This window comes from Chiloscyllium punctatum, chromosome 44, assembly GCF_047496795.1.
Source record: "Chiloscyllium punctatum isolate Juve2018m chromosome 44, sChiPun1.3, whole genome shotgun sequence".
In the NCBI taxonomy this organism is placed as follows: Eukaryota; Metazoa; Chordata; class Chondrichthyes; order Orectolobiformes; family Hemiscylliidae; genus Chiloscyllium; species Chiloscyllium punctatum.
Window position 1 is genome coordinate 60,082,995 of NC_092782.1, and position 18,046 is coordinate 60,101,040.

The 18,046-nt window shown below is 42.8% G+C and overlaps 1 protein-coding gene across 2 annotated transcripts in view; it reads left to right on the top strand.

Annotated features, from left to right (window-relative positions):
• camk1da (calcium/calmodulin-dependent protein kinase 1Da) overlaps nt 1-18,046 on the top strand; it is a 433,544-nt gene that overhangs the window by 215,113 nt on the left and 200,385 nt on the right. For both annotated transcript variants that reach the window (XM_072563033.1, XM_072563034.1), the window contains one exon: nt 3,934-4,008. In XM_072563033.1, coding sequence (XP_072419134.1) covers nt 3,934-4,008 — 75 coding nt within the window. The remainder of the gene's footprint in view (nt 1-3,933; nt 4,009-18,046) is intronic.

Below are 18,046 nucleotides of genomic sequence, written 5' to 3' on the forward strand. Positions count from 1 at the left end.
TGGGGACCTGGGAAATTCCAGAGACCTGGGTTTGAAGTGCACTGTGGTAGAATTTGAATTCATTTAAAGAATCTGGAATTAAGAGTCTAATGTTGACCCTGAATCTGTTGCTAATTGTCAGAATTACCTGCCTGGTTCGTTAATGCTCTTTAGGGAAAGAAACTGTCATCTTTACCTGGTCTGGTCTACACGTGACTCCAGACGCAGAGCAATGTAGCTAACTGTTTACAAGTAAGAGTGGAGAATAAGTGCTAGCTTAGCCAGAGACACCATCATCCCACGAATGACCAAAGAAATGGTGTATGTAGTCTAGTCCTCGCCTGGGACAGACAGTTCTGCAGATCCAAACCTTTTTGGTTTTTCTCCTTTTTTTTTCTCTTTCTTTATCCAGAAGTTGTCTTAGAGACAGCTGAACAGCCCCGTCCCACCACCCAATCACCTTTGTGTTAACTACCACAGTGAACACCTGGATAGTCAATTCAAATATTCACGAGCAAAGTCCATTACGGGCCAGGCGAACCATCGTAAAGTGAGGGGGAGGTAGGGAGTGAGGGAAGGGGCTAAATCAACATGGAGTTGGAGAAAGAAATAAAGTACTGCTCCTCCCCCCCCTCCCCCCCCAGCCTGATGTCTGCCTCCCTCTAAAAACGTCGAGGGTTTTGGTGGACACTGCACACACCCTCTCCAAGGACACCCGGGCATGTACATAACCATGCAGTGGGTCTGCCTTATAAAGGGCACCACTGGACAGGTCATTGCCCTACATTGGGTACCTCACACTCAATGAACTGCACAGAGAGATGCATTCATTCTTCGACATGGTCCTTGTAATGGTTATGACTGCATGAGAGCAGCGCGGTTATGCTGCAGCTCTATAGACCACACTTGGAATATTGGGTTCAGTTCTGGTCGCCTCATTATAGGAAGAATGTGAAAGCTTTAGAGAGGGTGCAGAGGAGATTTACCAGGATGCTGCCTGGACTGGAGGGCATGTCTTATGAAGAAAGATTGAGGGAGCTGAGGCTTTTCTCATTGGAGTGAAGAAGGGTGAGAGGCGACTTGATAGAGGTGTATAAGATGATGAGAGGCATAGATAGAGGGAATAGTCAGAGACTTCTTTCCCAGAGTGGAAATGTCAATCACAAGGGGGCATAATTTTAAGGTAATTGGAGATGTCAGATGTTCTTTACACAGAGAGTGGTGAATGCATGGAATGCATTACTAGCAGTGATGGTAGACTCAGATACATTAGGGACATTTAAGCGACTCTTGGATAGGCACATGGATGATGGTACAATGACGGGTATGTAGGTTAGTTTGATCTTAGAGTAGGATAACAGGTCGGCACAATATTGAGGGCTGAAGGGCCTGTACTGAGCTGCACTGTTCTGTGTTCTATCTTCTATCTATGAAGGCTTTCTTGATATATACCAGCATTAATAATTCTGTTGAAAAAACACTGTCATTAGGTGTTGCTTGATTGATACATTATCAAATGCCACAAATCAGATGTATTTCTCATTCTCTGAGGTGGATTCTCTCAATTTTAAGGTCTTGTGGAAAAGATTGCAATCTTGTATCTTCTGAATCTGATTTGCGTGTAAAAAGTGGCTTGTAGAGTGTCACTCACTCAATGATAAAGCTTTGCTTAAGTGTACAAACAATCAGGACTTTAATATTGTTGGTGTCTGAAGCCCAACATCGAATGTGCTGAAAGTGAAAAACCAGCCAGAGAAAAACTAAACAGCGATTTCAGAAAGATTAACAAACCTTCCAAATAAGTGGTCATTCATCCTTGGGTGTGGAATGAAATGTAACAATAAGTTGTCCCATTGAAATTGTAACACACAAAGGTATTACCATACGATACAGCTCTGACCAACATTCCTTTATTTCTTTGGAGGGAAAATAGATTCCAAAGCCTGAAAAATGATGAGCAGTAAATGTCTGGAATATACAAGATACATTTTCTAAGTAAGGGTGCTGGGTGGGTGGGTGGGGGGTTGATGGGATGCTATCTCTCTACTCTAGCTCCCACCACCCAGAAGTTTATTTCTGTATCTTTTGATGATGATGAGTCATTAACACATGCCCTGTGGGGAACAGCAGGGAGCTGCTGATCCAATCAAAGTTGGTTAATTCAAATTATCAAATTTGCAGCAAACCTCCCCCAGAGTTGTTTTATTCAATTCTTTGACAGCAGTTGTTGGATAATTTGAAGCATTTTATCAGCAAAATAACTTAATGTTACCAGGACAATCTCCCAGAAAGGAAAATCGACCTTCTAACCTTCCCCCTTTCTAACTGAAGGACTGCCCTGAACCTGTCTTCCCCATCCATCTGTAGGTTCACCACTCCCAGCATCTCCCCCTGTACCATCGGAAATTGGAACACCTTGCCCCAATCCCTTCCTCACAGACTTACAGCTTTGCTGTTCCAACAAACTCATAAGAACATAATAAGCAGGAGCAGGAATAGGCCATTTGGTCCATCGAGCCTTCTCCCTCAATCACTAAGATCCTGGCTAATCTTTTCACGAACTCAACTCTACTAATCCGCTCTCGATTAGAGTGTTGCTGGAAAAGCACAGCAGGTCAGGCAGCATCCAAAGAGCAGGAAAATCCATGTTTTGGACAAAAGCCCTTCATCCGGAATAAAGGCAGGGAGCCTCCTGGGTGGAGAGATAAGGGGCTCCCTGCCCTCATTCCTAATGAAGGGCTTTTGCCCAAAACGTCAATTTTCCTGCTCCTCGGATGCTGCCTAACCCACTGTGCTTTTCCAGCACCACTCTAATCTAGACTCTCATCTCCAGAATCTGCAGTCCTCACTTTTTCCACTAATCCGCCCGATCACCATAACCTGGATTTCCTTTACTGTTTAAGAATCTATCTTTGCCTTAAAAACATTCAACAAGGCTGCCTCAACTGCTTCACTGGGCTGGGAATTCCACAGATTCACAACCCTTTGGGTGAAGAACTTCCTCTTCAGCTCAGTCCTAAATCTGCTCCCCCTTATTTTGAGGCTATGCCCTAGAGGCTAGTTCTAGTTTCTCCTGCCAATGGAAACAATATCCTTGCTTCTATCCTATCTATTGCCTTGATGATTTTATATGATTCTATAAGATGCCCCCTCATTCTTCTACATTCCAGTGAATACAGTCCCAGTCTATTCAATCCCTCCTCATAAAGCAACCTTCTCAATTCTTGAATCAACCAAATGATCTGGGCCTCCTTACAGTCATTGAGGTTGATAGCACCGGAAAAGACCCTTCAGCCCATCAAGTCTGTGCTGATCAAAAGCAACCACCTGACCATTCTAATCCCATTTTCCACCACATGGCCTCTTCGCAATGCTTGCTGCTTTCCCCTCCCCATGTCACTGTTACCTCACAGGAGCTTTAGATAAGCAGGGGGGGGACTGTCAACAATTTAGAGGAGGTGTATTCTCAAGTTTATTTTCGGGAGATGATTTCTGTAACCTTTCAGAAACTTTCGTCCACAAAAGCAGACTCATTGGTTGGCCCTCCCAATCTGCTGAGAGACATACAGTGTCATAGAGTCATACAGCACGGAACCAGACCGCTCGGTCTAAAGCATTCATGCCAACCACATATCCTAAATTAATCTAGTCCCATTTGCCAGCACTTGGCCTGTAGGAACTCTAATGTCCCACTGTAGCACAGAATGGTCAGCAAGTATGCTCTTCTTGCTTGGAAAGGAGCTGTGATAAGCTTTAAAATGTTTTTTTTTAAACAAAAAATTCCTCAATGGGACTTCCTCAGCCTTAGAACAGCAATGTGTGGATGGTACCATTTTTCCGGAGTGTGTAATTGGATTAGGGCTGGTAGATCAGAGGCTGGCCCTGGTCTCAAATTGAAGTGTTTGTTCTTGTAATCAGAGCTGAGCATTTATTCTGCTATCTTCTTGCTTCCAGAATAAAACACGAGAACATTGTGGCCCTGGAGGACATTTACGAGAGTCCAAATCACTTATACCTTGTGATGCAGCTGTGAGTATGAGACTGAGTCAAAATAATATTTTCCAGTGTTTGGAACATTACGCAGTTTGCAACTATGAAATCTTTTTTGACTAGCTAACACATACAATAATTGCCTGGGTGAACACAATTTTACATCTGACAGTAAAGTAAACAGTGAGTCTAATTAATGTAGTAGCAAATTTGTAAGTAAAAATGGGCAACAGTTGATAAATCTATCGACATGCTTACAATAAAGTTTCAGTACTGAATAGAGCTGACTAAACCAATCAGCGGCTTCAGAAATTCCCAGAAACTTTTGGGTGTCATTGCCAATTTTGGTTGGGTGCATTCCTGGTGGCTATGTCACCTGCCCCCATCCTACCTTTGGTCCTCCAAGGGTCTTCAATTGTGTGGAATTATCAGAGAAACTGGCTTCATTCCCTTCCTATAGCAGGAAAGGTTGGGACGAGATTTGATCAAGGGTTCAAAGTCACGAGGGCTCTAGTAATAGTAAATAGAGAGAAACTGACCCATTGGCAGATGGATCACAAACTAGAAGACACAGGGTCAAAGTAATGGGCCAAAGAACAAAGGCAACATGAGGACAATTCCATCCACAGCACTGAGAGTTTCTGTCTGAGAGTGTAGCAGGGGGCTGATTCAAGCAATGCATTCCAAAAGCAGATGGATAAGTACACAAAGGGGAAAGGTGTGGGAGTTTTCAGGGGAAAGGGTAGAGGAGTGTGACTAGCTGAGTTACACTTGCAGAGAGCTGGTATTGTCTTAGTGGGCTGATTGGCCTTCTCCTGTGTTGCAACTGCCTTCACAGTGAGCACCTTCCATCATCAATTGGAGAACAAACAGAACTTTATTAATAATAAGGCAAAGAACTGCAGATGTTGACAATCTGAAGCAAAAACAGCAATTGCTGGAGAAACTTGGCAGGTTTGGCAGCATCTGCGAAGAGAGAAAACAGGATTAATGTTTCAAGTCCAGTGACTCTTCATTAGAATCTTATTTTTAGATTAGATTACTTACAGTGTGGAAACAGGCCCTTCGGCCCAACAAGTCCACATGCCCCGCCGAAGCGCAACCCGCCCATACCCCTACATTTACCCCTTACCAAACACTACGGGCAATTTAGCATAGCCAATTCACCTGACCTGCACATCTTTGGACTGTGGGAGGAAACCGGAGCACCCGGAGGAAACCCACGCTGACACGGGGAGGACGTGCAAACTCCACACAGTTAGTCGCCTGAGGCAGGAATTGAACCCGGGTCTCTGGCGCTGTGAGGCAACAGTGCTAACCACTGTGCCACCATGCCGCCACAATTTATGATTGGAGATGATTAAGCATCCATCAAACAGTCTGTTTGTCCCATAACTGATATATTACAACTAATCAATGACAAAAATTGTGATTTATTTTGTAATTCCCCTGCCATGTCTCTCTTGGGTTTTGTATAACCGTGCGCTGGGAATTAATTCCTGGAGACTCTACGATGCTATCAGAGGATTAGCAAGTTTATTTTGGGCTGTAACAATGGTCACTTTACCAAACAGGAGTGACGTTTGGAGTGAATGGTTTACTCATGTCATTGTTTCTACATATTTCAGTTGTCTTTATTGTGAGAATAAGACATGATTGCACTGTGATATTAATGTAAAAGTGCCTGTTGTTTTCCTGTAAATCCCCTTTATCCTCTATTTTTTGCAACCTCTAGTTGGGAGAGGTTTGGAATTCTCTTCCACAAACGGCAGGGGATGCTGCACCAGTTGTTAATTTTTAAATCTGAGATAGATATATTTATTGTTGAGCAAAGGTATTAGGGGAAATGGGCCAAAGTCAGATAAATAGAGTTAGGCCACAGATCCCAATGAATAATGGAACAAACTCAAGGGGCTGAATAACCTAACCCTGCTCCTATGTTGCTATATTTTCTGATAGAAAGATGCCCACAGCCCCTCATGGACTATGCCCATTACCTACTGACACCTAGTGTACGATACTACCCAGCTGCTGGGAACACTGCTCCTGGCATACTGAATTCAACTAATGTCAAAGAATCAACTCATTTGAACATTTCTTTGGTTCATTGGAAGAGGAAAAATTTCTCTGCAAAGAGCACCATCCAGAATTGTCCTGGGATTCAATAGACATTGTTGCGAGGAACCAAGGAGTAGAAATGTTAAAAGAATAGTTTTCTTTTAATTTTCCTTGAACACTTTTTGATTATGAAAATCTTGGAGTTAGGGGAGATAGATGATTGGATTGAATTATTGGTGGTGAAAGGTCATATGATTCGATGACGCAGAGTTGGGAAAATGTTGATACCCTCAGCCCGGTTTTTCTGATTTTTAATTATTGTAGTGACATTTGGAAAGCACATAGATTGGGAAATGAATCTTGAAGGATACAGGGCATTCAGGAATGACAAGAAACAAGGGAAAAACTGGGGCATTGGCTCTGCTAATTCATTATCGTACTAGTGCACTCGAAAGGAATGACGTACATTCAGGAAACCAAGACATGGAAACAGTTAGAAGTGAGAAATGATACAAGTGAATCGAACAGTTATTTTGCACCTGTCTTCATTATAGAGAGTACAATAACATCCCTGAAGCAGCAATAAATCGGGAAGTAGATAAATAAATAAATGGAGGGACTGGGGAAAAACACGATCACTGGAGAAGTGGTAGTGAATAAATTAATAGAGACGGGGCTGCCAAGAGCTACTACTGAAATAGTTGATGCATTGGTTTCAATGTTCCAAAGCTCTCTTGGTTCAGGGATGTTTCCATTTGATTAGAAAAAAAGCAAATCTAATCCTTATTTTAAAATGGGGGAAGGTAGAAACCAGGCCCATTTAGTTAACATCTGTCATAGGGAAACTGATAGAAAATATTATTTCAGAAGTTATAGCAGGGCAGTTGGATAAGTCTAAGGTAATCAGGCAGATTCAGCATAGTTTATTGAAAGGGAAATTTTGTTTAACCCATCTATTAGAGTTCTTTGAGGATGTAAAATCTACCGTGGTTAAAGAATAACTAGTTAATGTACTGTTCTTACTTTTCCAAAAGACATTTCATAGGGTGTCACATCAAAAGTTACAGCAGAAAGGAAAAGGGTGTAATGGATAACATATTGGCATGGATAGAAGATTGGCCGGCCAACGGAAAACAGAGAGTACAGATGAATGGGTCTTTTTCTGGTTGGCAAGATGTAACAAGTAGTATACCATGGCAATTTACAATTTATGTAAATGAGTTTGATGAAGACTGGAAGGTATGTTTGTCCTTGACACAAAGACAGGTGGGAAAATACATTGTGAAGACGACATAAGGAGGCTAAAAAAAAGAAAGGTTAAGTGAGCAGGCAAAGACTTGGTAAGTTGAGCGTCATGTAAGAAAATTGTCCATCTTGGCAGGAGGAATAAAAATGGATTTGATTATTTAAAGATCACGAGGTTGCAGATCTCAGAGATGCAGAGGGACGGTAGATATCCTAGTGCATGAATCACAAAATGTTAGTATATAGGGACAGCAAATGATCAAAAAGCTAACGAAATATCATCATTCACTGTGAAGGGAACTGCATACAGAAGTTGGGAGGTAGTGCTTTAGTTATACAGGGCACTGGTGAGACCCCATCTAGAGTATTGTACAATGTGTTGGTCACCTTATTTAAGGAAGGATGTGGATGAATTGGAGGCAGTTCAGAGAAGGTTTACCAAGTTACACGTGTCAGGAATGAGAGGGTCTTCTGACAAGGAAAGATTGGACAGGCTAGAGCTGTATCCATTGAAGTTTCGAAGTGGTAAGAGGTCACTTGATTGAAATATGAAAGATCTTGCGGGGGTCTTTGCAATTCTAATTACTTTGGAACCATCTTCCTCAAAAGGTGGTGGGAGCAGAGTCCTTGAATATTTCTAAAGCTGAGATGGATAAATTCTTAGTGAGTAAGGGAAGGTCACCGGTTATCCAGGGATAGGCAGGAATGTGGAGATTCACAACGACCTTATTAAATGGTGGAACAGACTGTAAGAGGTGACTTGATTGAAACATGTAAGATCATGAAACATACAACACATGAGATCAGGCTGGATGCTGGATGTTTGCTCTTATGGAAGGACATAGAACTATGGGTCACTGCTTAAAAAACAGGGCCACCCATTTAAAACAGAGATCAGGTGTTAAATATGAAGCAATTATTTAAACCCTTCTTTCCCAATGTGTTTTTATTATGTATGTCATTGTACAATTACACCACCATATGGTATGGAGAATTGAGCAAAGGACCAGCCCCTCAGCTGATCAGAAGCACTATTCCCCTTTAGGAGGACACTGGTTCAGACTCTGTCTATCCATGTGCAGTATTCCCAGGGATTTTCCTAAATTCAATTACTGGTTGAGTACTCTTGGTGATTTTCACAGCTGATTTAAGTTATCAAGTGAAATGTAGTGAGAAGACATTCTCAAAGGTTCACAGTGATATTGAGGTAATGACAGTGAATGATACTCATTTAACCCAACATGAATCCTTTCAGTGATTGGGTCAACTTAAGGAGTACTCCTAATACTCCAACTCAGTCCTGACACCTCAGTAAGCTTTTCTGGCTGTTTCAGCTGCAGTATTTTGATCAGATGAATTTGGTGGTAGCTAGCGGAAATGGTACTGAATGGGTAATCCAGAGACCTGGACTCAGGATCGAGAGAAATGGGCTCAAGTGCCATCATTTGAATTCAGATAATAAATCTACAAAGCAGCGATGAAGACTGTGAAAATACCATTGATTCTTGTGAAGACCAATCTGGTTCGCAAATTCCTTCAGGGAAGGAAATCTGCCGTCTTTATCCGGCCTGGTCTACGCATGACTCCAGACCCACAGCAGTGTTGTTGGCTCAGGAATGGCTGAGCAAGCCACTCAGTGCAAATCAATGAGGGACGGGCAGCAAGTGCTGGCCTTGTCATCGACCCCCCCATCTCGTGAAAGAAGGAAAACAAAATGAATTGAGATTTTGTTTTTGTATCTTCTTGATGGTTCTGATGCCTTGAGAAGCTCATATTCAGGTGGGTTGGTTTGAGTGGAGGGAGAATATTTCTGGTTGTGATGTGTAAGTTGATGGTAAGCACCATGAAAAAATAGAATTAATTGATGGAGGAGTGGCTTGGAAATACCACCCAAACACACTTTTCTGAACTTCTGAAAGTTTTGTCAGCAACCTGCTAATTGTAAAAGTGGGAAACTATAATGGACCTTCTAAAACTCAGGCACGACATTGACCACAGGCTTAGAACTGCATGTGAACGCAACGCAACACCCCAGTGATAGAGTCGTCAGTTCTACCCTCTGGCTGCTGCTTGTGTTGTGAGAATGTTAGCTCTTTCCCAACAGATTGCTTTAAAAGATCTAACAGAGCACAAGGACTGCAGCAGTTCACCACCACCTTCTCAAGGCCAAGCAGCAATGGGCAGTAAATCCTTGTCCAGCCAGCAAGGCCCCCATCCCACAAGTCAATTTGTATGAGCATTGAGGCCATGATCCATGTGGTAGAGTCAAAGAGTCATTGAGTCATACAACACAGAAACAGACCCTTCAGTCCAACTCATCCACGCTGACAAGATATCCAGTCTGACCTAGTCCCATTTGCCAAAATTTGGCCCCTCTCCCTCTAAACCCTTCCTATTCATATATCCATCCAGATGTCTATTAATTGTTGTAATTATACCCACTGTTATCACTTCTTCTGGCAGCTTGTACCAAATACGCACCACCCTCTGCGTGAAAATATTACTCCTCAGGTCCTTTTTAAATCTTTCCCCGCTCACCTTAAACTTATGCCCTCTAGTTTTGGACTCCCCCCACCGCAAGCAAAAAGACTTTGGCTCATCACCCTATCCATGCCCCTCATGAATTTGTAAGCCTCTGTAAGGTCACCCCTCAGCCTCCGACACGCCAGGGAAAATAACCCAGCCTATTCAGCCTTTCCCTGTATCTCAAACCCTCCTGTCCCAGCAACATCCTTGTAAATCTTTTCTGCTCTTTCTCCGGTTGAACACCATCTTTCCTATAGAATGGTGACCAGAATTGTACGCAGTATTCTATAAGTGGCCTAACCAATGTCCTGTACAGCCTCAACATGATGCCCTAACTCCTATACTCAATACAGTGACCAATGAAAGTGAGTACGCTAAATACCTTCATCACCACCCTGTCTACCTGTGTTTCCAGGAACTATGCACTTGCTCCCCGGGTCTCTTTGTTTGACAACAGTCCCCAGGGCCCTACCATTGTGCCAACCTTAAAATGACTCATTTATCCTGACTTGCAATTTCCTATTAGCTAATCCTTTAGCCAGTCTCATAGATCATCTCCAGCACCATCTTCTGCGATAACCTTTCTGCGATAACTGTATGCCATTTGGAAATCCAAATACACCAGATCTACTGCTTCCCTTTATTTACATCTGCAAAGAACTCTAATAAAATCATTAAATATGATCTTCTTTCAGAATGCCATAACGACTCTGATAATTGTGTTATGATTTTCTAAGTGTCCTGCTATTAACTCCCTAGAAATAGATTCTCGCATTTTCCTAATAACAAATGGTAGGCCAACTGAGCCACAGTTTCCCATATTCTGTCTCCCTCCTCCTCCTTTCTGGAATAAAGTTTGCAGAATCTGGGGAATTTTGGAAGATTACAAGTAATCCATCCACTATCTCTGCAGCCACTTCCTTTAAGATTCTAGGATGCAGGTGATTGGGTATAGGTAACTTGTCAGCCTTTAACCCCATTAGGTTTCCTTGTTGTAGAATCACGGAATCCCTACAGTGTGGAATCAGACCATTCAACTCATTGAGTCCATATCGACCCTCCAAAGCGCATCCCACCCAGACCCACCGCCCCACTCTATCCCTGCAATTCCCATGGCTAACCCATTTAGCCTGCACACCCCTGGATGGTATGGGCAATTTAGTATGGACAATCGCCTAACCTGTACATCTTTCGACTGAAGGAGGAAACCGGAGCACCCAGAGGAAACCCACAGAGACATGGGGAGAATGTGCAAACTTCACACAGACAGTCCCTCGAGGATGGAATTGAACCTGGGACCCTGGCGCCGTGAGGCAGCAGTGCTAACCACTGAGCTGCCATGCTACCTCATTATATTAGTCCCTTTTGTGAACATAAATATGGCAATGAAATGGTTTAAATAGACTGACTTATTGATGATGCAATCTCAAACAGCTCACCACCTCCTTCTCAAGGGCAGCGATGCCACGACCCATAACTGAATATATCTGCTGCTTTTGTTCTCCTTTTTATAAGTTGTAGAAGCTCTTATGGTCTATTTTTATATTTCTTGCTAGTTTTTTCTCACACTCCAATTTATTTTTTTTCAGTATTCCATTGCTGATTTCTAAAATGTTCCCAAACTCCTGGCCTGTCGCTACTCTTTGGATCCTTGGAGCTTCAATCTGATACTATCCTTAACTTTCTTCGTTAGCCTCAGCTAATGCTTTTTTCTTGTAGTTTTTCTCTCAGTGGAATATATTTTTGTTGAGAGTTATGAAATCTACCTTTTACTGTCTGCACTGCTTCTACCCCATCTTATCTTTTTGCCTTTTATCCTATTTTTACAGTCCACATCACCCAACTCCATCTTTATTTCCTTTTAATTATCTTTAACTAAGTTTAAAAGAGGAATTTTAAACCCACATTTCTCACTCTGAAACTGAATGTGAGATCCTATTTAAGTTTAATCGTGTTTCCTTTGAGGACGCTCTATTGATCCTGTCTCATTACAAAACTGTCCTGAATAAATATCTCCAGGCTCCCTTTGCCAAATAGACTTATCCAACTGATGTGAAAATAAAACTTTCCACATTAATTTCAGGACAGGTTGCTCTGTTGTCACACACATTTTGTTAATACAAATTCACTGTAACACGATTGACAAATTGGGCCATTGATAATACAGCACAAACTTTTAAAACTTGTGTTGGCTGGAATGTGATTAAATTGCTAACACTTTATGTGCTGTTTCTAAAGTGTGATTTTTCTGTATTGTAGGATTGCACAGGGACATAAGCATCGATTGTACCTTTGTAATTAGACTCCATTATTTCTTAATTCATACAATGTCCCTACATTGTAGTTACTTTTAGGAGATTTATAATCCAATGCCATAAATGACTTCTTTCCTTTTGCAGTTTCTTGTCTCAATCGTGGTCATCTCACAACCATGCCTCTCATGGTAATCATATTTATTTCTATATATACTGCACTCTGGTTAGTATTAGTGCCATCAGTATCCCACACTATTGCTTTCCTCTTTCCCTTTAACTTTATAATTCTCCCTTCTCATGAACCTCGCCCTCTCTACAGCCCTCGTTATGAGCACAGCTATCTTTAAAACCCAAATTATACAACGGGCCGCGACATTCATTCCAGTGTGTTCCAGGTGAACACCATCCTAATGGTGCAGCTTTAAATTTCCCCAGAACCCATGCCTGTGCCCCATGATTTCAACACCATGATTCCAATCGCTGAGCCACATATTCACCTCTCTGATCTTATTTACCCTCTGCCAATTTGCTCAGGTCATAATCCAGAGACTTATCTTTGTGGTTTTGCTTGGTAATTTAGTTCTGGCTGTTTCTGCTCCCCGAACAGGGCCTCTTTCCTAGTCCTACCTGTATTGTTAGTGCCTGCCCAGTTCACTCAGCACACCTGAGGAGATGTCTGTGGCCCTGGCACTAGGCAGGCTTCACTCTTTTTGACCCAGGCTTTAAACTGCAGAGAGCACTGTCTATGACACTAACTACAGTGTCTCCTGAACCAACGACAGGTCATTCTATTGTAGCACACATTTCATCGACATAAATTCACTGGAACACAATTCTGCAGCGCAAACTTTTAAAACGCGTTTTGGGTGTGACACAATTACAGCACCAACGTTTTAAGCGCTGTTTCTGAAGTACTGACTGTATGTTCCTTTTTGCTCCCAGCACTTTTTGGATTATCAGGTGGGTCAGACTGAGTGCTCAGGAATGAGCAGTCCCTGATTTTACTTCCATCAGTTTGAATGGTGAGAAGATCAGGAATGGTCCCTCACAAATGTGTTCCCTTTACAGGCTGTCTACATAGATTCCTCACTATTCTCCACACAGAGTTGATCATTTATGGTACAGACACATGAAATTGCCTTATAATTACTGCCTCATTTAACAGAACGTTTCTCCCCAAATTCACTCCTGCCTTTAATGATCTGTTAGTGTGTGATCTCTTTCTAAAACGAATGGCTGTGGTTTTGTGGGGGCAACAGGCAAGAGGTCAACAGCAGAAAAATGAAGGAACTGCATCAGGATTCACCTCCGCCCCCCACCTACACAGAGTGCTGGAAATCACAGAGTTACCAGCATCATCCCTCCTACAGCCGAACCCCAGGCCAAGGTGGTTAGGCAACTTAATGATGACTTCTCCTGGAGTAGCGTTTAATCGCTGGTGCATTTCAATGATCAGCCTGAGTACCTAATCAAATAAATAAGATTAGTGACATGTGAAACAATTAAATTTAATAGCATAGTATTTAAAATCAGTGTTTTCTGTGATGCATTAGGAATACAGAATCAACTACCATTGTGAAGATTTTAAAACAAAATATTTTCTTTAAAGAAAGTTGCTGCTTGATTTGGTTTTCTCAATGTGGGCGTGTTCAACAGAAAGTCAGGTGGATTGGTTTAATGATGCTCTACACTTTCTTCATAGAATGCCTACAGTGTGGAAGCAGGCCATTCAGCCCATTGAGTCCAATCCCTGTAACCCTGGCTAACCCAACTAACCTACATACCCCTGGACACTATGGGCAATTTTGCACCCTCATCCACCCTAACCTGCACATCTTTGTGACTATGGGAGGAAACCCACGCAGACACGGGAGAATGTACAGACTCCACACAGACAGTTGCCCGAGGATGGAATCAAACATGGGTCCTTAACACTGTGGGGCAGCAGTGCCAACCATGGAGACACCCTGCCACCCTGCCATCCATATAATTCTTACGTGGGAAGCGACAGGCTACAGGGCGAAATTGGCATATTTGCACCGTTCCTCGCTCCCTGTCTTGTCCGTCCTCTCAGAAACCCAGTGATTGGAGAGAGCGGGGTGAAATTTCATTGGATTGTGTGCAACATGGGTGAGGGTTTGTCGGGGGGGCAGAGGTGCTCTGTTTGGCAACTTCCCAAACCTGATAACAGTAACTGTTTGCTATTCTGTATCCATCACAGGGCCATTTTGAACGCTGCAAGGTGGGTAGACATTTAAATGATCTATTAAGGTCACTTTGGTGAAGTGACTGGAATTTTCTTGCTGTTATGCACATTGTATGTGTGCTTTACCTTCAAGGGAGTTTATCTTTAAGGAATCCGTGGGCTGTCTGCATACATGTTCATTTATTTACTCATTAACAGGACGAGGGCATTGCTGGCTAGGCCAGCATTTATTGCCCAGAGAGCAGTCAACCTCTTTGCTGTCAGTCTGGAGTCACATGTAGGCCTTAACAGATGCTATTGAACCAGATGGGGTTTTTTACAAAACTCAACAATGGTTTTATGGTCGTCGTTATACTCTTAACTCCAGATCTTTATTCAATTCAAATTCCACCATCTTCAAACCAGGCCCCCAAGAACATTACCTGAGTCTCCAAATTAACAGTCCAGTGATAATACCACTAGGCCATCACTATTGTGACTCTGCCCCACCTGTTGGTCTGAGCTGCGCAAATAGAAGTCAGTGGCTTTGCTGAAATAAAAGCAGAAAGCTTGAGAAACTCAACAGGTCTGGCATCATCTGCGAAGAGAGAAACAGTGAACATTTTATGTCTAATGTGATTCTTCTTTGGAAGTGAAGTGAACTGAGAAAATGGAGTTTTTTGTGCTGTCGCTGTTCTGTCTGCTTCGTAACTTAAAATGTGCTTTACTGTTCCAATAAACTAACTCACAGTAAGTGATGGACTATTAGACCTGATCAACAACACAACAATGCAAGCCTGTCCCTTCTAATTACCTGTGGGACTTAACCCATCATCTCCAGCTTCGAGACAGGAATATCTCACCACCCCATTCAGTCAATACCTTGCTCCCTATGTTCACTCCTGAAGCTTTATGCTTTGCCATTTCTTTTCTAGATTTCTAAGTGAAGCTTAGGGATGGGCAACAAATGCTGGCCATCTCACACGCGAATATGTTTTTTGAAGAAGTCTTTAAGAGTTGTTCCACTGTCTTCTCTTGATTTTAAGACTGGCGATAAACCATGTTAGACAGCAAGTGACACTTTATGCCTGAATTTGCATGCAGGAGAATCCTCACAACTCACAAAGTCTGGAAATAATGGACCTCTCGTGAGCAAAATAAATGCATTGATGCCAGGACAATAGCCTCTGCTTGTAGCACCGTCTACTCTAGACGAGCCCGTCTGGTACTGATAATACTGGCAATTTACCATGTTTGTTCACAAAGCAGTCCTGAAAGTGGGGTTGGGGAGATTTTATTTATTTATTGGTGCTACAGTATTATGATTTGGAGATGCCGGTGTTGGACTGAGGTGGACAAAGTTAAAAATCATACAACACTAGGTTATAGTCCAACAGGTTTAATTGGAAGCACTAGCTTCCGGAGCGCTGCACAACCACCTGATGAAGGAGTGGCGTTTCAAAAGCTAGTGCTTCCAATTAAACCTGTTGGACTATAACCTGGTGTTGTGTGATTTTTAAGGAGTATTATCCCATTCATCCAGGACCTCTGGAGCCATATGCAGAAAAGCACTGATCTCATTCATTGGACAAGGATTTCTTTTAAGATTGCATTTTGAATCTTAATGTGAATCTCCACAACCCCACTTTCAGGACTGCTTTGTGAACAAACATTGTAAATTGCCAGTATTATCAGTACCAGACGGGCTCGTCTAGAGTAGACGGTGCTACAAGCAGAGGCTATTGTCCTGGCATCAATGCATTTATTTTGCTCACGAGAGGTCCATCATTTCCAGACTTTGTGAGTTGTGAGGATTCTCCTGCACGCAAATTCAGGCATAAAGTGTCACTTGCTGTCTAACATGGTTTATCGCCAGTCTTAAAATCAAGAGAAGACAGTGGAACAACTCTTAAAGACTTCTTCAAAAAACATATTCGCTTGTGAGATGGCCAGCATTTGTTGCCCATCCCTAACTGCTGCTTGAGATGGTGGGGGTGAGCTGCCCCCTTGACTCGCTGCAGCCCGTGTGGGTTGACCCACAATGCCCTTAAGGAGGGATTTTGACCCAGCAGACTTGAGGAAGAAAGGAAAGGGTTATAAGTAGCACAGACAGACTTTGTTTGGTACAACCATACACTGTTTAATGACAGCGTTGTATAATCTACGATGGACACAGAGTTTGCATGTTTCATTAATTAATTATCCATGTTTCAAATCTACAAGCTTGAGAAACTTGGAGTCAAGAGAGTTGTGCTGGAAAAGCACAGCAGGTCAGGCAGAATCCGAGGAGCAGGAGAATTGACATTTTGGGCATGATTCCTGATTACGGGCTTATGCCCGAAATGTCGATTCTTCTGCTCCTCGGATGCTGCCTGACCTGCTGTGATTTTCCAGCATTACACTCCCGACCTTGATCTCCAGTGTCAGCAGTCCTCACTTTCTCCTTGAGAAACTTATCAGCCATGATTGAATGGCGGAGCAGACTCAATTGGCTGAATGGCCTAATTTCTGCTCCTGTGTCTTATGGTCTGATGCTGATCTTGTTCATTGGCATCACTCAAGGGCTCGTCCAAATTCTGGGCCCTGGCTGGGGATTTCAATGGGAAATTAACCCACATTATGTCATTTGATTAGTTGTGTTTCTGTGATGACAGAATACAGCAACTTGGAAGGTGTGCTTGAAATGTCAGTGATTCTAAAAATAATTGGTTAGGTCATGATGTTTCATAAATGAAATGGCAGAAGGCTCTGAAGTGTTTGTCGTCCGTGAGACTAATACTGGCAGCAAAATCATTTGGAAACTATTTTCAACAACTGTTGTGTCCAGTGGCAAGGTGCTTAAGTTTCTTAATTCATCCTTGGGATGTGGGTGTGGCTGTCTGAGCCAATATTGATGTCCCATCCCTAGTTGCCAGAGAGAAAGCCATGGCGATCTGCATTTGTACCACTGCAGTCAGTGTGGTGCAGGGAATCTCATAGTGCTGTTAGGCAGGGAGTTACTGGACTTTGAGGCAGTGACACTGAAGGAATAGCGATATATTTCCAAGTCAGGATGAGGTGTGAAGCTCAGAGGGGAACTTGCAGGCTTTGGTGTTCCCATGTGCCAACTGTTCTGGTCTTTCTGGCTGGTAGAGGGACCAGGTTTGGAAGGTGTTGTTGGGGGAAACCTTGGTCAGTTATTGTAGTGCATCATGTAGACGGGACAGAGTGTTGACCCTGTGTTTTGCTGGTGAAAGGAATGGAGGTTGGAGATGTAAATTAAGTGGGCTGCTTATATCTGGATGGTGTCAAGGTGTCTTCAGTTGTTGGGGCTGCATTCATCCAGGCAAGTCAGGAAGATCCCATCACACTCTTGACCTGTGCTCTGTAGCTAGTGGGATAGGTTTTGAGGAATCAGGAGGTGAATTGCTCGTTGCAGTCTCTGACTTTCTGTTGTAGCTGCTGTATTTATATGGCTAGTCCTGTTCAGTTTCTGGTAAATGGTTACCCACAGGATGCTAACAGTAGGGGATTCAGTCATGGTCAAATGGTAAGATGCCGTGGTTAGAACATAGGGCATTCAAGTGCAGTACAGGCCTTTCGGCCCTCCATGTTGTGCCGACCTGTGGAACCAATCTGAAGCCCATCTATTTGCCACTATTCCATTCTCATCCATATGTTTATCCAATGACAATGTAAATGCCCGTAAAATTAGCGAGTCTGCTACTGTTGCAGGCAGGGAGTTCCACGCCCCTACTACTCTCTGAGTAAAGAAACTACCTCTGACATCTGTCCTATATCTATCACCCCTCAATTTAAGGCTATGACC